The sequence below is a fragment of the Pongo abelii genome, chromosome 1, assembly GCF_028885655.2.
Source record: "Pongo abelii isolate AG06213 chromosome 1, NHGRI_mPonAbe1-v2.0_pri, whole genome shotgun sequence".
NCBI lineage: Eukaryota > Metazoa > Chordata > Mammalia > Primates > Hominidae > Pongo > Pongo abelii.
In genome coordinates, this window is record NC_071985.2 from 950009 (window position 1) to 974921 (window position 24913).

General features: G+C 35.7%; 2 protein-coding genes across 2 annotated transcripts in view; both read right to left on the bottom strand.

Moving 5' to 3' along the window:
* Window positions 1-24913, bottom strand: part of LOC100453739 (olfactory receptor 2L8) — a 72254-nt gene that overhangs the window by 16147 nt on the left and 31194 nt on the right. Inside the window, exon 3 of the mRNA XM_063724180.1 lies at window positions 3691-3770. The gene's annotated coding sequence lies outside the window, so the exon portion shown is untranslated. The remainder of the gene's footprint in view (window positions 1-3690; window positions 3771-24913) is intronic.
* Window positions 9861-11095, bottom strand: LOC100454108 (olfactory receptor 2L2-like). Its single transcript, XM_002809200.4, has one exon. The coding sequence runs from the start codon at window positions 11022-11024 to the stop codon at window positions 10086-10088; it is 939 nt and encodes a 312-aa protein (XP_002809246.3). The 5' UTR covers window positions 11025-11095; the 3' UTR covers window positions 9861-10085.

A 24913-nucleotide genomic window follows, 5' to 3' on the forward strand; every position in this document is an offset into this window, starting at 1 on the left:
AAGAAGAAAGAAGAGGAGGAGGAGGAGGAAGAAGAAGAAGAAGAGGAAAGAAGAAGAAGAGGAGGAGAAGGAGAAGGAGAAGGGAGAAGAGAGAAGAGTGAAGAAAACAGAGTCAATAAATAGGCTTTCATATACACAGCAATTTTTTTGGCAAGAGAACCAAGTTTACTCAATGTGGAAGGGACAGTCTTTTCAATAAACAGTGCTTGAAAAGTGGATAACTACATTCAAAATTTTGATATTGGATGGTTACTTTCTATCACATAGAAAAATCAAGTCAAAATAAATCAAAGACCTAAGTGTAAGAGATAAAACCATAAAAGTATAGTCAGAACCAAAATGAAGTTGTATAGCCTCTGTGGAAAATGATTGAGAAGCTTCTCAATTTATGATGGGGTTTCATCCTGAAAAACCATTATGAGTTGAAAATATTGTAAGTAAAATACACATTTACTATCGGGAAAAAGTCATCTCAATGTTAAAATATTTTAAGTCAAACCATTGTAATTTCAGATGCTCCTTGACTTACAGTAGGGTTTTATATTTTTATAAATGCATAGTAAAAACAAAAAATTGTCAAATTACTGTGTTTCTGGACCATCTGTATAGTAATTTCTTCAAAAATTAAGCAGAATTAGTATGTGCTCCAGCTATTTCACTTCTGAATGTGGACCCAAAGAAATAAGACACCCAAAAAGATACTTATATGCCCACGTTCACAGCAGTATTATCACAATACCCCAAAGGCAGAAACAACTTAAGTGCCCATCCACAGAGAAATCAATAAAAAATCTACTGAGTACATACAATGGAATATTATTCATTTAAATCATCAAATAAATTGTGACACATGCTACAACATAGATGAACTTTGATTATATTATGCAAAGTGAAATAAGCCACAAAGAGGCAAATATTGTATGAATTCACCTACATGAAGTACCCAGAGTAGTCAAATTCATGGAGACAGAAAGTGGAATGCTGGACCCCAGGGGAAGGGAAACAAGGAGAATAATTGTGTGGAGAACAAACTTTTAGTTGGAGACAATGAAACTGTTCTGGAGATGCACGGTGGGGATGTTTGCACAACAATATAAATGTACTTAATGACATAGAACTCTGCACCTAAAATAGTTACAGTGGTGCAGTTTATGTTTATTTAATAGGTAAGATAATACACATTATCTTAATGAATAAAAATAATGAAAACATTTAAATGTACTGAAATTATTCCATATTTGGATTTCCAAATACATTTTCAGAAAATTCCTGCAAGTTTCTGAGCCTCTACAGAGCGAGTTATTTTCAATTATTTTATGACCTCTGGTAATTTGTGAAGGACAATTTAGAAAAACAAATTATTTTTTAGATATGTCATTCAGAAACAATATGAGATCAGCATTAAGACTGATGCAATAGCATGTAATTTATATTAGTAGTTTAATTATTGGCAAGTAGAATATGTACTATTTGAAATTACTAACACAATTGATATTCCAAACATTTCTATCATTTGTATTTTATACAGGACAGTGATGATAAAGTTTCCATGAGATGATTATTATCCTAATTTTAAAAAGAGGAAAAGTAACATATGTCAGAATATTAAATGGCACATCAGATCTCATATTTAATGCCATGTTGTAACTGACAACCCTATTTTTAAAAAAGAAAAATAACAAATTTATTTTTCCATTCTCCCCCCACCTCCTACTTAGCTGTTTAAAAATGCAAATCTATCCTTTACTCTCTCCACCGGACACATTCTACAAGGCAAGTTTATATGACTTTGTGTTTACCTAGAAGTTCTAGACACGGAACCTTGAAGCAAATCAGGTACCCCCAGAACTCCCTCCCACTAGGAGATTGCCTCAATTTACAACCCAGCTCTGCCTGCGATGGTGCCAGCCAGACCAGCGAGTAGAAAAGACATCAGAAGAAAATCACTGGACCTCCTATCTCCTCACCCCCTGCATGTCATTCATGCCAAGACCCCCTTAAAAGACCCTGCCTACTGCCCTGAAAGGGGAAGCACTGCCCATTAAGACAGAAGCCTGTCCTGCTTCCTCTCAACCAAGCTTGGAACAAAAGGTCACTTTCTTTCTACCAGACCTTGCTCTTGTTAATAGGACTTTACAAGTGGTGAGTGGCAGGAGATGTGTTCTGTGATGTTACAATATCTCATGAACACCAATGTAGTGTCTCTTTGATTATTCATGTTCCAGGGTTCTAATTCTATCATATTACATTATTTAAATAAAATTAGAGCCCTGTCCCTAACAAGGAGGCAGTCTCAGCCATTATATATGTTTCAGTAATGTGAAGAGGATTTTTTTCTTATGTAAAAATAAATCCACATGGGTTACTTCTGTCTCTTAATTTTTTAATCCACCAGTATAGCTATAAATTTTAAGCCTATTGTAAAAAGTTCCACTCACTTTCATTTTTGTAACTCTCATAAAATGTATATATCTAGGCATCACCATTAATAATGTTACATACGAAGGAAAAAGCAAGCAGAAAAAAATCTGATGATAGTTTCATAGCAAGAAGGAAAACCAAACCTTCAACCCTGGTGACATCCTACATGAAAGAAAGGATCACATTTATTGACTATCTCCACACACTGGCACCTGCAATATGTCAGGATTTGTTCTGTGATTCCATTGGTTTTAATTCTAATAAAAAGCTCTTCACGTGGACATCACCACAGACATTTTATAGACGACTAAATTGAGATTCAGAGGTTTTTAGTGAAATTCTATATATCCCAAATCACACACACGCACACATATGCATATATATATACACACACACATAAGTTTATATACACATATACATATCTATGCAAACATATAAATATATGTTACATATATAAATAAATATATGTTTGTATAAACTTTTAAAAAATATGTGGTCTATTTTATCCTTCAAATAGTTAAGGCAGTAAGTCTGAAATAAGACTGGTTCACTTTTTAATTACCCAAAAACAAATGAAAGACAGAAGTTATATTTATTAAAATAAACATCATTGTAGATGGTCAATAATTGAGAAATAAAAAAATTTAAATTACAAATAAGAATATTTCAATGATTAAAATTTAATCATTTCAACTTCTTCTGTTTCCTCATATCACCTGGTTTTACTGTACTTTCGCATGACCTGGCAACAATCATACATGTCTTCATAGGAAAATGGTTTTTCAGAAACTAAAAGAAATACAATTTCTATCTTTCCTACAATCATTATTGTGAATCTGGGTTCTTTAATTTCACTTGCACCCATAAAAGCATGTTTTAATATAATTTATCCCTATCTCTTCCATTGACCATCATTTCCCTTCCCGTCCAGAAACCACATTTATGAATTAGCTGCAGAACCACTTTTGGTTGTCCGCATTTCATACTCCAAGATTTCTGCTGAATGGTGTTACAGAAAGTAGTTACTAGTGCTCAAACTTCACCTCAGTTCTATTTCTGAAATAAAGTCCTCTTAAGCACTTGCCAGAGTCCCTTCTTCCCTGTGATCAATAAAAATTTTAAAATACAATTATAACTAGTACCTTTATTATTTCCTCATTTTCAAACACTCACTGCACTGGTTAGCTGACAGCAGTCCTACAGTCATCATAGGAACAAAGGAATTTTTATGAGTAAGCTTCAAGAATATTTTTAAAGAAATGTACATACTCATTTTTCTTCCCTACACATGAGATTCCAGAGATCTTCATGGGGATTCAGTGGTGACCATGATTCCACTCCTTCTTTACCTGGATAATGAGATTAACAGTTGTTTTGCTGGTATTCACTGTGGATTGTCCACTGAGACTTTGGACATTCTAGGCTGAGTCACTAATAACAGAGGATGGCCTTAGTCCAACGTTCAGAAACGAGTTCTGATCATGTATTTAGATGTTTCAAGGCATGTCAAGGGTAAACTCAATGGAGAAATTAACAAATATATTTATTCGCATTATGTCAATGTTAATGTGTTTCTAAACTTTATGACACTCTATAGCTTGAATGTTGTTATTCAGGCATCCAGAGTAACAACGTGTCTGCATACATTAATTTCTTTCTCAGTTTGATTTATATTGGCAGTAAGATTTAAACTACTAAAATAGAATGAGGTTAATTTAATAAAAACACATAAGTAGAAATTATTAAGATATCACATACATGGGAGTTATCTTCTAACATATTTTAGGTATTATACACATTCAAATTGTTTCTTTTAATTTGGAAATGCTCATTAAATTATAAAGTGATTTTCTCCTATTAAATCAGATGATAAAATGATGTTACTACTCTGTTTTATTAATATTTAGAAAATATTTAGTAATTGAATAAATTTTTATTCAGTAGAGTGCTTTAAATGTTCTCTAATTTCTTGTTTCTAGTAAATGAATAAATTATACCGCCTACATGGGAAAAGAGGTATTTGTTCATTTTAATTTTTTTTGAATGTTAGAAGTATTTGAATTTTTCCACATGTATTTAATAGATAAATTATTTGACACATTTTGATATGTATTTTTATTTATATTTATTTTGATATATATTTTGATATGCATAGGCTAGTCAGATGAAGCAGTGGGAGTGGAAAAGGAACCAAGAAGTCTGTAACTGGTTGTGATCAATTGTAAACACCACTGCACTCAGAGCAGCCAATTTGATATACTAATGCATGTATATGCTGTAGAATGATCCAGTCAGGGTAGCTGGTGTACATTCTTGGAAATGACAATTTCCTGGAAGTCAAAATGTACAGATGTTTCAATATTCCTGCATTTGAAAAGCTGAAGAATTTTTCTGTCAAGTTTAAAACCTTGGCTGTTAACATAATAGTAGTTGCCATGTCTAGTGCAACCAGGGAACTGTTTTCACATCTTCAAAAGACAGAAGACAAAACCCATTTGTGCTGAAAGAGGAGGTAAGAATTATTTGATGTGGGAAGACAGACTTCAAGGGAATTTCTGTAAAAAAAAGAAAGACGTTTAGGTGTACCTCACAACTACCCACAAGGGTTATGTATGCAAATATGGGGGATATAAGTCAGCAGCTTACTCCTGAAATACCCAGTTCTCCCTGAGAGTTTTCTGGACATAGAAATGGACTATTTCACACTTCTACAGTACAAAGCACAAAACTAAGCATACAGTAGGCCACAACTTGGTTTATTCTGAAAGAAGAGTTTAGAAAAAGAATGTAAATAAAACTGAGCTCTTTATCTTACATTTTTAGATGTCTGTGTTCAGTGCATTTGAATTATTCATTAAATCACATGGATCTTTAAATGCATAATTATATTTACCAATTTGGAAAAGAAGTCCCATTCTATGTCCCAAAGATACAAGATTCAGGTGATAACCATTTATGTTAAATGTTTGTAAAAGAGCAGGGCGCAGTGGCACAGGCCTGTCATTCCACCTATGGGGAGACTGAGGCAGGAGGATTGTTTTAGGCCCACAGGGTTCAATTGCCCATGGAGTGGTAGCAGACCAAAACACCAAAACAGTGGAAGTTGAGAAGAGAAACAGTTTAACAATAGTAGGTCAGCTGAAGGAGGAAGAGGAAGGATGCCTCAAATCAGCCTTCTGGAGATGCTTGGGGATGGCATTTTTAAGGAGTCTGGATGAATGATGAGCTAACGTGTGGGGATTTCTGATTGGTGGAGAAGCGAGTGGTGAAGTCATGAGACAGGGAGATGAAGACTCTGCATCCTGCACAGAGTCAGTTTCTCAGACAAGCTCTGCAGACCCACTGCATCAGTGGACCCATTGTAATTCAGGATCTGGAAAACATTTTAAATAGAAAACTTGAGGTTTCCTAAAATTAAAGATGATATGTAAAGAAGCAATTAAGGGAAGTGAGGACCTGGTGACAAGGACCAGCCTGGGTAACAGAATGACATGATGTCTCAAAAAAATAAAAAAACAAAAAATAAATTCTAGAGGAATTACAAAAAAAATCATTCCGATGAATATTGACTAAGATGTGGATAGGTTTCTGCTCTTCATAAATAGTCATATGTATAGTAAAATATGTCTCATTAATGAATCAAGAGATCTGATATAGAAAATATTTTGTTACTCCACTAATTATGCTCTAGATTGTATGAAATCACAATGAAACACAAAAATTTTTCCTGTAAACACTTTGCAGGCTGACTCTAATTATTATGTGAAAATGCAATGGGCTAAGAATAATTAAAAATGCTTTGAGCTATGAATAGGTTGAATGTAGAACTAGTACTCAAGTGCAACATCTGAGCATGTGAAGAGGAAAAGAGCAAGCCACTGAGGGTAACAGATAATAGTCTGTGGAGCCATAGAAAAAAGAGATTGTTACATCTTGATGACACATGTTATTATTAGAAATAGTGGGATCTATGAGAGTGGAATGGAAAGACAAAGTTTAACAAGTCCATTCAGCATGCTTCCTTGTGTAGATGATACCTGATGTTTACACTGAGAAAAGGGAGTGATGGGGATTCATGCAGTGAAAGAACTTTATGAGAATAGAGAACAATGCATTAAAGATAAAAGCTATTGGACCTAATGCCATGAGGACTGGCTTTTCAAAACTTGTTCAGAGAACTGCATTCAATTTAGCATGAAGAGAACATAAAATTCCAGGTAGAGTCAGATGTAGGAGGGTATGGAGAGAATCACATACCATACTAAGGAAAGTGAGATCATCAAAATATATTTTAATTAGATAATTCCAGGAACAATTCAAGCCAGTCTGATTGATTGTTGATTTTATTAAAGATGTACCAGACAATGTTTTATTTTATTAAAGATATACAACATGGTGTTTGACATCCATATACATATTGAAATGATTACCACACTCATTTATACAGCATGTTCCATAGTTATGATTTTTATACTAAGAACACTTAAAACCCACTGTCTTAGCAAAATTTCAATATATAATACAACAGTATTAACCACAGTCTTCATTAGCTATCTAGACTTACTCATCCTACATAACTTCAAGTTTGTACCATTTGACCTACACTCTTTCTCTCCCTCCCCACTGCTAGTAACCACCATTTTACTCTCTGTTTCTATCTATTCCACTTATTTTTAGACCCAAAATATAAGTAAGATCATGTAGTATTTCTGTGTGTGTGTCTGAAAGCCAGTCTGGATTGAAGGACAGGAAGAAGAGAAACCAAGACTTGTGCTGGGAGGCTACAGTCATAGTAATATAATCATTCCCAGTTTCTCCCAGCTCCTGAGACCAAATGGGAATCAACTGTGGTTGGGATTCTCCCTAGGAAAGCTCCATGCCACAAAATCTGAAACATACAGGACCTTTAAGATGCCAAAGAGAATAAGAGACATTCCTGCATCCCTGCCACACATTGTGTTCATTAACGAAATGAAGAGACAGCCTTTCTACACAGGTCCGAGTCACACTCCATCACTAGGTTCTATAGGTACCAATGCATGTCCATTGGTTTTACAAACTCTTTCATGACAAGGTCTCTCTCTCTCTCTCTCTCTCTCTCTTCCTCTCTCTGTCTCTTTCCATTCAGTGTCTGTCCAAATAGCACCACAGGAATTTGTTGGCTTAACTGAGGAATCAAGACTAAATCATATCTACTTTTTTTCACCTCCCATATCTGTTTCTCTAAGTATCATGCATACAACAAACATCTTACATATTCCATATCTCCCTTATAATGTTGATGTAAATAAATAAATGAGGGGCATGGTACTCCTGGTTCAGCAGAAAATCTAGATTCCATTTACCATTCTTTATATATCTGAACTCTCTTTTGACACGCCTCAGAGAGCAAACATTTCAATATCCATGATAGAACCTACACACTTATCCCTCTACCTGAGCAGTAACAATAGCAACAAAACAAAATTGACAAGAGGCACCTAATTAAATGAAAGAGCTTCTGCACAGCAAAAAAAAAAACTATCAATGAGGAAACAACCAACCTACAGAATAGGAAATAATATTTGCACAGTATGCATCTGACAAAGATTAAATGTCCACAATCTGTAGGGAAGTTAAATAAATCAACAAGCAAAAAACTAACCCCATTAAAAATGCAGAAATTAGATGAACAATGAACAGACACATCTGTGAAGAAGACATACAAGTGGCCAAAAAACAAGAAAAAATACTCAGCATCATGAATCATCAGAGAAATGCAAATCAGAGCCACAATGACAGACCATTTTATACCAGTCACTATGGCTATAATTAAAAAATAAAAAAACACCAGATGCTGCTGAAGCTGCAGAGAAAAGGGAATTCTTATGCACTGTTGGTGGGAATGTAAATTAGCCCAGCCACTATGGAAAGCAGTCTGGAGAGTTCTCAAAATACTTAAACAGAGATACCATTTGACCCAGAAATTCCAGTGCTCTGTATACACACACACACACAAAATCATTCTACCAAAAAGACACATGCATTCCTATGCTCATTGCTGCACTATTCACAACAGCAAAGACCTACAATCAACCTAGGTGCCCATCAATAGTGAATTGGAATAAGAAAATATGCTACATATACACCATGAAACACTACATAGGTGTAAAAAACAATAACAGCATACTGTTTGCAAGTGACATGGATGGAGCTGGGGGCCATAATCCTAAGCAAATTGACTGAGGAAGAGCAAACCAAATACAGAATGTTCTCACTTGTAAGTGGGAACTAAGCATTGGCCCACACATGGACATAAATATGGTGACAGTAGACACTGTGCACTGCTAGAGGCAGGGGGTGGGATTAAAAACTATTGATTGGGTACTATGTTCACTACCAGGTGACAGGATCCACACTCTAACTCTAAGCAACGTGCAATATTCCCATGTAAAAATATCCACATGTACTCTCATACCTAAAATAGAAGTTGAAATAAAACATATCTGCATATAACTTCAAACTCCCCCCATAACATAACTAATGATAGCCTACTGTTGACAGGAAGCCTTAAAAATAACATAAATAATTAATTAATTCACACTTTGTATCTTATATGTATTATATACTGTATTCTTACAGTAGAGTAAGCTAGAAAAAGAAAATCTTATGAAGAAAATCATCAGAAAGAGAAAATATATTTACTACTTATTTAGTGAATGTGGTTTGTCATAAAGATCTTCATCCACGTTGCCTTTACATTGAGTAGGCTGAGTAGTAGGAAGAGGAGGAGAGGTTGGTCTTGCTGTCTCAGGAGGAGCAGAGGCAGAAAAAAAGCCACATCTAAGTGGACCTGCACAGTTCAAATCTATGTTGTTCAAGGACCAACTGTCTATCAGTCATTCACCACTGCTGTCACTTGGATAATTCGGGGCTTTTCTTACTTGCTCATTCTACCTTCCTTCTTGCCTCCTCTCCTCAGAGATTAAAGAGTTTCTCAGGAATGGGCTCTTCTGGAGAGCAATGGCCTTTCACTCAGAGAAAGGACCTAAGCGGATAACTTTTATGAAAATAACGTTGATCCTTTTGGGCACATGCCTAAGCATGTATACAAATAGTGGAGAAGAGGAGCTGATCCCAAATCACACTAAATAGACCTGTTGATTTATGACAAGAGTAAGTAGAAATAAAATTGTGCAGAAGAGAATGTCTTGCACGAGAATACCAGTGGCTACTCAGGAGGGAAATGTTGAGTGTGTTGTGATGTGACTGCGAATGTTTTAAATAACCTACTTGACACTCAACTGAGTCGAAGTCAACTACAGTCTAAGAGGTTCTATAGAAGGTAGCTGTCTAGAACCTCTTATGGAGAAACTCTTGTTTACCTAAAGCCAAGTAGACTGCTCCCCAGACATAATTCTTTATCCTGAGGTAAACTTTTAATAAATCATTACTTTAGGAAAGAAATGAATATATGATCTATCTTTTGATAAAAAGAAACAAATACAAAACAAAAATAGGTGCCTTAGAATATGCAATTGAAATGCCAAGACTAAATTAAAATACAAATCTTTTAGATTAATTTCTGTTTGACACAACGGGCATGTAATAATATTTTCCTTAACTGCTGTACACTGCTGAGTTGATATGAACCTAGCGCTTTGACTCTAAGGCAGAAAGTATGTCTACATTTTCACCGAAAAGATTTTCTGAATCACTCGTGTCAGGGCCCCCATCACCTCCTTGTTTCTCAGGCTGTAGATGATGGGGTTGAGCATTGGGGTGAGGATGGTGTAGAAGACAGCCAAAATCTTGTCCTTTGTCGGAGATCGCAGGGATCTTGGACATAAATAGGTATAAGCAAAGGGTGCATAGTAGAAAGTTACTACAGTGAGGTGGGTGCTACAGGTTGAATAGGCTTTCTTCCTCCCTTCTGCAGAGTGCATGCGGTTGACAGCAAGGAGAACCCGGCCATAGGAACACGCAATACAAATGAAGGGAAACACAAGAAAAATGGTGGTGCTCAAAAACACCGTGCACTCATAGACCCAGGTATCCGTGCAGGCTAGGGTCAACATAGCTGGAACATCACAGAAAAAATGATTGATGGCTCTGGACTTGCAATATGGGATACGGAGCGCATATACCGTGTGAGCACAAGAGTTGATGGAGCCCATCATCCAAGATCCTGTTATCATCAGCACACACACTCTTTTTCTCATACAGATGGGATAGTGGAGAGGAAAGCAAACAGCCACATAACGATCATAGGCCATTGATGTCAGGAGCAGTGCTTCTGCACCTGCTAAAGTCAGGAAGAAGAAACTCTGAATCCCACACCCAATGAAGGATATAGACTTGTTTCCATACAGAAAATCATAAACCATCTTAGGAACAATGGTGGAGATGTAATTTAGGTCAATGAGGGAGAGCTGACTAAGTAGGAAATACATGGGTATGTGGAGATGGATGTCCAAGAAGATGAGAAGAATCATGGATAGGTTTCCAATTAGAGCCATTAGGAAAACGAAATTAATGAGAATGAAGATGAAATGGCCAATTTTTGGTGGTGGGGACAATCCCAACAAGATGAAATCGGTTGATGTTTGATTGTAATTTTCCATGGAGCATTCATATGATCCTTCCTGAAGGGGGACACAAGGGTAAGTCAAGTACAGTCGCTCCCCCTTATCTGCAGGGGATGCATTTCAAGCCCGCCAGTGGATGCCTGAAATTGGGGTTTACACTGAACCCTATATACACTATTTTTGTATCAATAAATATATATTTTAAAGTTTAATTTATAAATTAGGCAAGGAAGAGATTAACAAAAATAACTAAAAAGAAAATTGAACAATTATAATTATATACTGTAATAAAAGTTATGCGAATGCAGTTTTTTTCTTTCTCTCAAAATATCTTATTGAATGGTGTTCATTTTTCTTCTGATGATAAAATGCTTCAGGGGAAGATAAAATGTCTACATGATGAGACAAAGTGAGGGGAACAATGTAGGCACGGTGATGCAACATTGGGCTATGACCGAAAACAAATTTAAAATTTATGAAGTGCTCATTTGTGGAATTTTCCATGCAATCTCAGATGACAGTTGATTACAGGAGAAACCACGAAAAGCAAAGCAGTGGATAAGGGGGACTAGTTATAAAACAGTAAGCCAATGGTTTTTAAAAAGTCCTTAGTTTAGTTAGACTATGAATTATTTATACAATTTTACAACTCATAAATGACGAATTAATCTTTCCTATTTAGAAAAAATATCTTATTTTCTTACCCAGAAATTATATTTTGTGAGACAAATATTTATAACCACAATTTTTAATAAGAAATATATACATTCATAGGAAAAAAACATTTCTCTTACAACTTCAATAGGATACGAATGTTTGCTGCCCAACACGAACTCAGATGTCATCAAGATCATTTGTTATGCTTAAAACATACGCATGCAATGGTAAATTTTATGCATATGTTATGGATCCATATTATGAACAATTTAGCACTACTTTTTCAGGATGATTTTTTTCTACATTTATTCTTTAGAACTGCAGCAGCCTATGGCTCATTTGGAGTAACCTTCTTGAATTGTCTTTGCATAATAATTCTAAGTCAAACTTTCATTAGTTAAACATCATTATTTGGTTCTTCTATTTAGAAATGTAGAATACATCCTTATTTTACGTACCTTTTTCATGAAATGTAATTCATATGGTTCATTTTTAATGTCCACCACCATCCATTCTCTTTTGCCTTCTCATCCAATTTCAGAATTTTCAAGTTAGTGCAGACCCCCATCTGAATATCTATATGCCAAGTTCATTTTACCTTCCATGTCTCTGCTCACACTCTCCCCAATAGAATCTGTATTCCGTATCTTTGCTCCCTTAATGCTTAGATTACATAGACTTTGTGGATCCTCCAACTCTTATGAAAGGATCATAAGAATATTTATCAACTATTTAGAAGGATCCAAAAAGTATAATGTAATCTAAGCATTAGGGAAGCAAAAACAACAAATTATGATCCTTCAAAAGAAGGGGTTTGGAGAAATGATCATTCACTTAAATGGAAAAAAGGAAGCAGCAACTTGACAGTTTCCTGGGTATAGGTGGTTCGACCATTCTCCTCCAGATAGAAAATGTCAGTGGAAGACTTTGCACTGAATGCCTAAAAGGACTGAAGTCTTTAGGCTTAAATATTATTTTAGAGCCAAAGGTCAGCAGACCTTTGAGGAAGTGTAACAACCTGAAAGAGTAAGATCCACACAGTGTGCAAACACACATCTATACACACACAGACAAAGATGTACACTCACTTAAACTTCAATACACATGTACATATACCCTGAGTTAAAATGATCAGAAATCTGCAAAAAGAATGATTTTTTAAAAATAAGAATTCCTATCTTTAGGAAGGAAGATATGTATGATACGTTACGAAATCCACAAAATAAATATCATTATCTACGTAAAAGGATGTGACAGGTAATGATAAATGACTCTTGGAAATTAAAAATACCATAATTGATAAAAGTTAAAACGAAAGTTTCAAAAGACAAATTGGGAAAATTCTATCAGAAGGAAAAAAGAAAACAACCTGAAAGTATTGAAAATTAGAAGAGAGAGAAATATTAGAAAATTAATATAACAGGACCAACATATACTTACAGGCATTCCCAGAAATGCACATGGAAAATAATAATAAACTCAATATTGTAAAAAAAAATTTCTCAGAACTGAAATATATTAGCCACCATACTCAAATGGCATGTTAAATCACAAAGTGAGAAATATTTTCCTAGAAAAAATTTCATGAAAATTGTGTCTCCTTGAAAACACTTCTAAAAATTTTAACTATCTAGAGACAAAATATTAAGTTTTTGAGAGAAATAGTAGTAATAATAATCAGAAGAAATACATACATATATGTATTACCATCAGGTTTTACAAGAGTATATATTTTTTGTATTTAATCATTAGATTCTATAAGATGAGATGATGCTGTCAACCCCTTGCTGCAGACATAAATTGGAATGTATTTATGTGGACAAAGTGGGAGAAGGGTAATGAGTTCGGGGGTAGTGATGCTGGGGGGGAGCAGGTAACTAGTGACAGTGGCCTGTGTCATGAGTCAAGGGCTGGTATTTGAGATATTTAAATCAAGCATTAGCAGATAAGCATATTGTTTGAAAATATGTGGGCAAAAACAGGGCAAGACTGGTAAGAAATTTTGAAGTCCTTATCTTTGGGGTCAGGAAGAGTTTGTTATGGGTCCAATATTTTAGCCTGTGGACTGTGGATACCATGTCTATGCATTACTTGAATAAAACATTAAGTGATGTAAAAATTTTATCACAGTTAAGAATTTAACCCACAACTTCATGCTAATAATGAGAATGACAATTTTTACTCTAGGATTTGGAACAAGACACAAATGTCCACTTTCACTGCATCTATTCAACATGTTACTGGAAGTTCAGCCAAAGCAATAGAACAAAAGAAGAAAAAAGTTATCTTAATTAAAAGAAAGGAAGCACGATAATTTCTATTTGCATATGACATAACTATATATGTAGAAAGCCATGGGATTCTACACACTAAAAACTATTACAAATAATTAACAAAATAACCAAAATTGCAGCATGCAACAACAGCCAAAATTGCTGTGACTCATTGAATGTGTCAGAAGCAAAACTGTGTCTGTTCTGAGCCTAGGCTTCAAGTGGCTATACATTAAAAACAAACAGTCTGAAAAAGAGATTGTGATTTTATTTACAACAGTATCAAAAAAATGAAACACTTAGGAATAAAAATAACCAAGAAGGTAAAAGGCTTATACACTGAAAAATGACAAACTGTTGATTACAGCAATTAAAGAAGACATAAATAAATGGAAATATATCCTGTATTTATAGATTGGAAGGCTTAACACTGTTAAGATGTCAATAATATCCAAAGTTACTTAAAGACTCAATGAGAATAAAATACGTAGGAATCCAACTTACGACGGACGTGAAGGACCACTTCAAGGAGAACTACAAACCACTGCTCAACAAAATAAAAGAGGATACAAACAAATGGAAGAACATTCCATGCTCATGGGTAGGAAGGATCAATATCGTGAAAATGGCCATACTGTCCAAGGTAATTTATAGATTCAATGCCATCCCCATCAAGCTACCAATGACTTTCTTCACAGAATTGGAAAAAACTACTTTAAAGTTCATATGGAACCAAAAAAGAGCCCACATTGCCAAGTCAATCCTAAGCCAAAAGAACAAAGCTGGAGGCATCACGCTACCTGACTTCAAACTATACTACAAGGCTACAGTAACCAAAACAGCATGGTACTGGTACCAAAACAGAGATATAGACCAATGGAACAGAACAGAGCCCACAGAAATAATGCCGCATATCTACAACCATCTGATCTTTGACAAACCTGACAAAAACAAGAAATGAGGAAACAATTCCCTATTTAATAAACGGTGCTGGGAAAACTGGCTAGCCATATGTAGAAAGCTGAAACTGGATCCCTTCCTTACACCTTATATAAAATTTAATTCAAGATGGATTAAAGACTTGAACATTAGACCTAAAACCATAAAAACCCTAGAAGAAAACCTAGGCAACACCACTCAGGACATAGGCATGGGCAAGGACTTCATGTCTAAAACACCAAAAGCAATGGCAACAAAAGCCAAAATTGACAAATGGGATCTAATTAAACTCAAGAGCTTCTGCACAGCAAAGGAAACTACCATCAGAGTGAACAGGCAACCTACAGAATGGGAGAAAATTTTTGCAATCTACTCATCTGACAAAGGGCTAATATCCAGAATCTACAATGAACTCAAACAAATTTACAAGAAAAAAACAAACAACCCCATCAAAACGTGAGCAAAAGATATGAACAGACACGTCTCAAAAGAAGACATTTATGCTGCCAACAGACACATGAAAAAATGCTCCTCATCACTGGCCATCAGAGAAATGCAAATCAAAACCACAATGAGATACCATCTCACACCAGTTAGAATGGCAATCATTCAAAAGTCAGGAAACAACAGGTGCTGGAGAGGATGTGGAGAAATAGGAACACTTTTACACTGTTGGTGGGACTGTAAACTAGTTCAACCATTGTGGAAGTCAGTGTGGCAATTCCTCAGGGATCTTGAACTAGAAATACCATTTGACCCAGCCATCCCATTACTGGGTATATACCCAAGGGATTATAAATCATGCTGCTATAAAGACACATGCACACATATGTTTATTGCGGCACTATTCACAATAGCAAAGACTTGGAACCAACCCAAATGTTCAACGATAGACTGGATTAAGAAAATGTGGCACATATACACCATGGAATACTATGCAGCCATAAAAAATGATGAGCTCATGTCCTTTGTAGGGACATGGATGAAGCTGGAAACCATCATTCTCAGCAAACTATCGCAAGGACAAAAAACCAAACACCGCATGTTCTCACTCATAGGTGGGAACTGAACAATGAGAATACATGGACACAGGAAGGGGAACATCACACATCGGGGTCTGTTGTGGGGATGGGGGTGGGGGGAGGGGGGAGGGATAGCATTAGGAGATATACCTAATGTTAAATGATGAGTTAATGGGTGCAGCACACCAACATGGCACATGTATACATATATAACTAACCTGCATGTTGTGCACATGTACCCTAGAACTTAAAGTATTAAAAAAAAGAGTAAAAAAAAAATATAGTAAGTACATATTCAGTTTTAAAAGTGAATGAAGTTTTGACACATGCTACAATATAAATAAATCTTGAATACATTATGCTCAGTGAAATAAGCCATGAATAGGCAAATATTGTATGAATTCACCTACATGAAGTACCCAAAGTAGTCAAATTCATAGAGACAGAAAGTGGAATGCTGGAACCCAGAGGATAGGGGAAGGGAGACAAGGAGAATAATTGCATAGGGAACAAAATTTTAGTTGGAGACAATGAAACTGTTCTGGAGATGCATGGTGGGGATGGTTGCACAACGACATAAATGTACTTAGTGCCACCGAACTCCACACTTAAAATAGTTAAAATAGTGCAGTTTACCTTATGTATATTTACCCTCATAAAAACATTAAAATGTGCTGAAATTATTCCATATTTGGATTCCCAAATACATTTTTAAAAAATTCTGGCAAGTTTCTCAGCCTCTACAGAGCAAATTATTTCCAATTATTTTATGACCTCTGGTAATTTGTGAAGCACAATTCAGAAGAACAAATTATTTTCATATATGTCATTTGGAAACAGTATAAGATCAGCATTAATTCTGATGCAAGAGTATGTAATTTATATTAGCAGTTTAGTTATTGGCAAGTAGAATATGTACTATTTGAAATTACTAACACAATTAACATTTCAAACATTTCTATCAATTGTATTTTATATAGGGCAGTCTATGATCAACTTTCCATGGATAGTTATAGTCCTAATTTTAAAAAGAGAAAATGTAACATAGGACAGAATCCTAAATGGCACATCAGATCTCATATTTATTGCCACGTTGTAACTGACTACCTCATTTAAAAATAATAATAATAATAATGACTTATTTTCTCCTCCTCCCCCCACCTCCTTCTTAGCTGGTTAGGAATGCAAATATATCCTTTACTGTCTCCACCAGACACTTTCTACAAGGCAGGTTTATATGACTGTGTTTACCTAGAAGTTCTAGACACGGAACCTTGAAGCAAATCAGGCACCCCCAAAACTCCCTCCCACTAGGAGATTGCCTCAATTTACAACCCAGCTCTGCCTGTGATGGTGCCAGCCAGACCGCCGGATAGAAAAGACATCAGAAGAAAATCACTGGACCCCCTATCTCCTCACCCCCTGCATGTCATTCATGCCAAGACCCCTTTAAAAGACCCTGCCTACTGCCCTGAAAGGGGAAGCACTGCCCATTAAGGCAGACATCTGTCCTGCTTCCCCTCAGCTAAGCTTGGAAGAAAAAGTCACTTTCTTTCTACCAGACCTTGTTCTTGTTAATTGGACTTTGCAAGTGGTGAGTGGCAGGAGATACGTTCTGTGACGTTACAATATCTCATGAACACCAATGTAGTGTCTCTTTGATTATTCATGTTCCATGGTTCTAATTATATCATACTACATTATTTAAATAAAATTAGAGCCCTGTCACTAACAAGGAAGCAGTCTCAGCCATTATACATCTGTCTAAGTAATTTAAGGAGGACATTTTTTCTTAGATAAAAATAAATCCAAATGGGTTATTTCTGTCCCTTAGTTTTTTATCCACCAAAATAGCTATAAGTATTTTAAACCCATTTAAAAACATTTACACTTGCTTTTATTTTTGTAATTCTCATAAAATGTATATATCTAGGCATCAGCATTCATGATGTTATACACTGGCGTAAAAAGCAAGCAGAAAAAATTCCGAAGATGGTTTCATAGTGAGTAGGAAAACCAAACCTTCAACCCGGGCGACATCTGGCATGAAAGGAAGGATAATGGCATGAACTTTTATTGACTGTCTCCACACACTGGCACTTGTAATATGTCAGGATTTGTTCCATAATTCCATTAGATTTAATCCTAATAACAAGCTCTTCACATGGACATCACCACGACATTTTATAGATGATGAAATTGAGATTCAGAGATTTTAAGTGAACTTCTCTAGATTACACACAAACACACATACATATATGCATATACATATACACAAACAAACACATACACATATAAGTTGATATACACATATACATATTTATGCAAACATATAAATAAACATACGTGATATATACAAATAAACATTTACATAAACTTTTTAAAAATGTGTGGTCTACTTTATCCTTCAAATATTTTTAGGCAGTAAGTCTGAAATAAGGCTGGCTCACTTTTTAATTATCCAAAACAAAAATATAAGAGGTTAAATTTTTTAAAATAAAAAAATCATTATAGATGGTAAATAACTGTGAAATAATAAAAATTTTTTAATCACAAATAAGATTATTTTAATGATTAAAATTTCATCATTTCAACTTCTGTTTCCTCGTATCACCTGGTTTTACTGTACTTTCTCTTGATCCAGCAGCAGCCATACATACCTTTATAGAAAAATGGCTTCTCAGAAACTCTAAAAGAAATGCAATTTCTGTCTTGTTCCCAATATAAAAGTTTCCCTACTGGAAGAATTCACTTACTAAAAAATACACATATAATACACTACATAATCAAGTTGAGGATGTACATATTCAGCATAATAATTACAATTCTCCACACGGTTTGAAATGAATTACATATTACTATCCTTTAAAGTCGGAACGCATCATTGCATTGCATGGATCTCTTTTTCCTATCCTTCAATTTAGAGTTGAAAATGAGATAATAAAAATAACCTAATCGTAGTGATTCACATATTCATAGAAGACAAAGATTTTTCGACTATATTCTCATTATCAGAAGGAAGAATAACTGAATCACAAGGATTTGAAGAGAGTTATTTATGACTGTGCAATGACCTAGTGATAGAGTTGGGAACCAAGGAGGATGGTCCTCTTGAGTCTAGATACTGCAGTTTTCCACTAAAGCACAGATTTATGAAACCTACAGCGTCCTCAGTTTTATCAAAACTATTTTCAAAGAAAAATTATTATTCATCACAAAATAAGGCTGCTCTACTTAAAATTTTTATTATGGCCGGGCGCAGTGGCTCACGCTTGTAATCCCAGCACTTTGGGAGGCCTAGGCGAGCGGATCACGAGGTCAGGAGATCGAGACCACCCTGGCTAACACGGTGAAACCCCGTCTCTACTAAAAATACAAAAAATTAGCCGGGCGTGGTGGTGGGCGCCTGTAGTCCCAGCTACTCGGGAGGCTGAGGCAGGAGAATGGTGTGAACCCGGGAGGCGGAGCTTGCAGTGAGCCAAGATCGCACCACTGCACTCCAGCCTGGGTGACAGAGCGAGACCCCGTCTCAAAAAAAAAAAAAAAAAAAAAAAAAATTGTTATTATGAGCAGTCTGTGACATAGTGAACGTGTATTACTTGACTGAGGGTATCATTGAAGAGAAGCTGCAAGTTTAAGCATCTTTCTCATTATCAGTGCCCTCAACATCAACATAATCACTATCACTCACACTCACACACTTGTTATCCGCTATGACTGTAGAATAATATAGCCTTCACATTGTTTCCACATACTATGCTCATTTGCTTCTCACAAAAACTCTGCATGCTTGTTAAAGCAGATATTTCTCTTTTTTTCTCTCCTTAAATTTTATTTTTTATTTATTTATTTATTTATTTTTATAGCATTGGGAGATATATCTAATGCTAGATGACGAGTTAGTGGGTGCAGCGCACCAGCATGGCACATGTATACATATGTAACTTACCTGCACATTGCGCACATGTACCATAAAACCTAAAGTATAATAATAATAATAATAAAGCAGATATTTCTATTATTTCACTGGAAGTTTACCTTGTGTCTTGAAGAAAAAATAAACACAATATAAAAATTAAAAGCACAAAGCACTATAATTTTGCACAAATTGGGTGTAAAAACAAAATATGGATAACCATATCACAGCTACTAATCATATGGTTACCTGCATTATTTATTTCCAGAAGAGGGTCCTTTATTTTAAAAAATATATATTATTGCGTTACGGATGGTAATTTTAACCATTCTCATTTTGCCTTTACCTTAACGTCATTTTAATATTTTTATGCAAAAACAACACTAGTACTTTCCAGCTATTTTACTAGAAAGACTGGATTATTATATGTGGATTCATTAATTTCACCTGAGCCCATAAAAGCATATTCTAATGTAATTTAGCCCCATCTCTTCCATGATCATCATTTAGCTTCCCATCCAGAAGACACATTTATGAATTAGCAGCAAAACCACTGTTGGTTGTCTGCATTCTATACTCCAAGATTTCTGCTGAATTTTGTTAACAGAAAGTACAGTCACTATTGCTCAAACTTCACTTCAATTCTATTTCTGAAACAAAGTTCTCTTAAGCAATTGCCAGAGTCCCTTCTTTCCTGTGATCAATAAAAATTTTAAAATACAAATATAATTAGTACCTTTTATTATCTCCTCAATTTCAAACACGCACTGCCTCGGTTAGCTGTGAAAGTCGTACAGTCATCATATGAACAAAGTCATTTTCTGAGCAAGATTTCTGAATGCTTTTTAAAGAAAGGTATGTATTCATTTTCATCCCTACACTTGAGATTTTAGAGACCTTCATGGTGATGCAGTAGCAACCATGATTCCGGTGTTTCCTTACCCGAAGAACAAGTTTAATGACTGTTTTGCTAGGATTCACCGGGGAATGTCCACTGAGAGTTTGGACATTCTAGGCTGAGTCACTAATAACATAGGATGGCCTTAGTCCAAGGTTTAGAAATGAGTTCTGATAATGTATTTAGATGTTACAAGTCAAGTCAAAGGTAAACTCAGTGGGAAAAGAAACAATTATGTTTATTCAGGTTTTACTAATGCATTTGTATCTCTAATACTTTATGAAATCCTACATTTTATATGTTGTTATTCACTGCATTCATCCCAATGATGTGTCTTATATATTAATTTCTTTCCCAATTTAGTTTATATTGGCAATAAGTTTTAGAACATAAAAGTGGAACTATGTTAATTTACTTAAAACACATAAGTAGAAGGTATTAAAATATCACATATTGGAGTTATCTTTAACATATTTTAAGTATATGTTTATATTGTTTCTTTTCTTCTGGAAATGCCCATTAAATTTTAAAATAATTTTCTGTTATTAAAATTGATGATAAAAATGATGTAACTACTGATTGTGGTATAATACTATCTAGGGTATATTTAGTAATTAAAATTTTATGCCAAAGAGTACCTTAAATGTACTCAAATTTTCCATGGTTTCCAGTAAATTAATTATGCCTTCTATCTTGAAAAAGTAACATTAGTCCATTTTATATATTTGGAATTTTATAAATGTTTTTAAGAAATATTTATTTAGTTGATACACTGTTATTGTATGAATTTATGGGTTACAATTTGATGTTTTTATACAAGTGTATGTTATATAATGATCTAATCAGGGTAGGTAGCAAAGATAATTTCCTGAAAATCAAACACAACTGTTTCAATATTCTTGCATTTGAAAATCTAAAGAATTTCTTTACCTTTTAAACCCTGCCTTTGAACATAACAGTAGACGCCACATCTAGGAGTCGTTTCCAAGATGGCCGAATATGAACACCACCGGTCTACATCTCCCAGCGAGACCAACAGAGAAGACGGGTGATTTCTGGATTTCCAACTGAGGTACCTGGTTCATCTCAATCGGACAGGTTGGACAATGGATGTAGCCCACAGAGGGCAAGCAGAAGACACATGCACACGTATGTTTATTGCAGCACTATTCACAATAGCAAAGACTTTGAACCAACACAAATGTCCATCAATAATAGACTGGATAAAGAAAATGTGGCACATATACACCATGGAATACTATACAGCTATAAAAAAGAATGAGTTCATGTCCTTTGCAGGGACATGGATGAAGCTGGAAACCATCATTCTCAGCAAAATATCACAAGGACAGAAAACCAAACACCACATATTCTCACTCATAAGTGGGAGTTGAACAATGAGAACACATGAACACAGGGAGGGGAACATCACACACTGGGGCCTTTTGGGGGGTGGGGGCCTGGGGGAGGGATAGCGTTAGGAGAAATATCTAATGTAAATGACGAGTTGATGGGTACAGCAAACCAACATGGCACATGTATACATGTGTAACAAACCTGCACGTTGTGCACATATACCCCAGAACTTAAAGTATAATAATATAAAAAGATGCCACATCTAGTGCACATTGCACACTGTTTTTATATCTTCTTTAGTAGACAAAACACATTTGTGCTGAATAAGGAGGCAAGAATCCTTATTTGATGTGGGAAAAGGTGATTTGAGAGGATTTCTGTATGAAAGAAAGACTTTATAGGTCATGACTCAAGACTGTCCACTGGGATCCTGTAAACACATGTGGGGGATATGAGACAGAAACTAACATGGACTTGGACATATGAAACAAAGAAAGCCTGCAGTCTGGATCTCAGGACAGAGTCATCTTCAGGGGACCACCAAGAATGGCACGGTGCCCAGGAGAGTAGACAGGTCCGAGTGGCCTGTGTCAGAGAAGCACTGTGGCAGTCCCTTACAGCTCCTACCCAACACGAGGAAGCCCAGAGGAGGAGGGGATCCTGAAATACCCCTGTTCTCCCTGAGAATGCTCTGGAAGTAGGAATTGAGCATTTCACACTTCCTCAGTAGAAACCACTAAGCATAGAGTAGCCACAACTTGGTTTATACTGAAGGAAGAAATGAGAGCAAGGAACGTAAATAAAAATGACCTGTTTATTTTAAATTTTTAAATGTCTGTGTTCAGTCCATTTGAATTATTCATTAAACAACATAGTTGTTTCATGTCCTTCACAGGTATATGAAATGCCTAATTACATTTACTTAAAAAGAAGCCCAAATACAAATGTCCCAAAGGTCCAAGATTCAAGTGATAACCATTATGCCAAATCTTTTGTTAAAGAGCAGGGCACGGTGGCACAGGCCTGTAATTCCACCTATGGGGAGACCGAGGGAGGAGGATTGTTACACGCCCACGGAGTTCAATTGCCCATTGAGTGGTAGCAGACCAAAACATCAAAATAGCGGGAGTTGCAGCAGAGAAAGAGTTTAATAATCATAGGTAAGCTGAAGTATGTCCGGAGTTTGTTCCTTCCGGTGGGATCGTAGTCTCGCTGACTGGGGACCCTCGTGGTGATTGTTACAGCTCTTAAAGGTGGTGCGGACCCAAAGACTGAGCAGCAGCAAGATTGTTGCATTTTTACAGAGTGCTGATTGGTACATTTATAATCCTCTTATAAGACAGAAAAGTTCCCTAAGTCCCCACCCGACCCAGGAAGTCCAGCTGGCTTCACCTCTCAGAAGAAAGAAGAGAAAGGAAGCCTCAAATCAGCCTTCAGGAGAGACTAGGAGATGACGTTTTTAAGGGGTCTGGACGGGTGATGAGCTGAAGTGTGGGGACTGTTGATTGGTCGAGAAGTGAGTGGTGGAGTCACTAGACAGCGAGATGAAGATGCTGCATCCTGCACTGAGTCAGCTTCTCAGACAAGCTCCACAGACCCCCTGCGTCAGTGGATCCACTAGAATTCAGGATCCGGAAAACATTTCAAATAGAAAACTTGAGGTTTCCTAAAATTAAAGATGATATCTGAAGAAACAATTAAGGGTAGTTAGGACCCTGGACAGGGGCTACGTGACTTTTAAGCAGTAAGCAGTCATACGGAAGTAGGCTATCGGGCAAGCTGGTTCATACTTAGTGTATGCTTCTACTAAAATTTTATGCTTTTGGTTAAAAACCCAGCAATTTAGTTTTATTCACTTTAAGAGAATAGTTTTAGCATGACTTGCACTGTGGTTTGAGACCAGCCTTGGCAACACAGTAACACGGTGTCTAAAAAAAAAATCTACAGGAATCATTCCCATGACTATTGCCTAGATATGGATGTGTTTCTGCTTTTCATAAGTAGACATATATGTAGTAAAATATGTTTCATTAACGAATCAAGAGATTTAATATAGAAAAGATTTCATTTTCCCACAAATCGTGCTCTAGATGGTAAGAATTCACACTGAGACACAAAACTTTTTTCCTATAGACATTTTGCTGGCTGATTCTAATTATTATGTGAAAATGCAATGGGCTAAGAATACGTCAACATGCTTTGAGGTATGAATAATTTGAACGTAGAACAGGTACTCAAGAGCATCATCTGGGCATGTGAAGAGGAAAAGACCAAGCCACTGATGGTAACAGATAATAGTCTGTGGAGCCATAGAGAAAAGAGATTATTACAATACATCGTGATGACACATGTTATTATTAGAAACAGTAGGATGTAAGAGAGTAGAATATAAAGTTGAACAAGCACATTCAACATGCTTCCTCATGTAGATGATACCTGATGTTTACCTTGAAAAAAGGGAGAAATGAGGATTCACGCAGTGAAAGAAACTTGTGAGGATAGAGAATAATGCATTAAAGGTAAAACCAATTGTATACTTAATGTAATGAAGGACTGACTTTTCAAAACTTGTTCAGAAAACTGCATTCAACTTAAGATGAAGAGAACATAAAGTTCCAGGTACAGGGTGATCCTGCCAATGTAGGAGTGAATTAGTTAGTGGAAAGAATAACATACCCTACTAAGGAAAATGACATCATCAAAATATGTTTTAATTAGATAGTTCTAGGAACATTTCAAGCCAGTCTAGGTTGATTATTGATTTCATTAAAGATGTGCCACATATTTTATGTTATTAAAATGTACAATATGATGTTTGACACCCAACTACATGTTGAAATGATTACTACACTCAAATTATACAG

Bases quoted from the DNA above. Each gene is read 5' to 3' on its own strand.
- LOC100454108 (XM_002809200.4), bottom strand. From the start codon at position 11,024: ATGGAAAATTACAATCAAACATCAACCGATTTCATCTTGTTGGGATTG.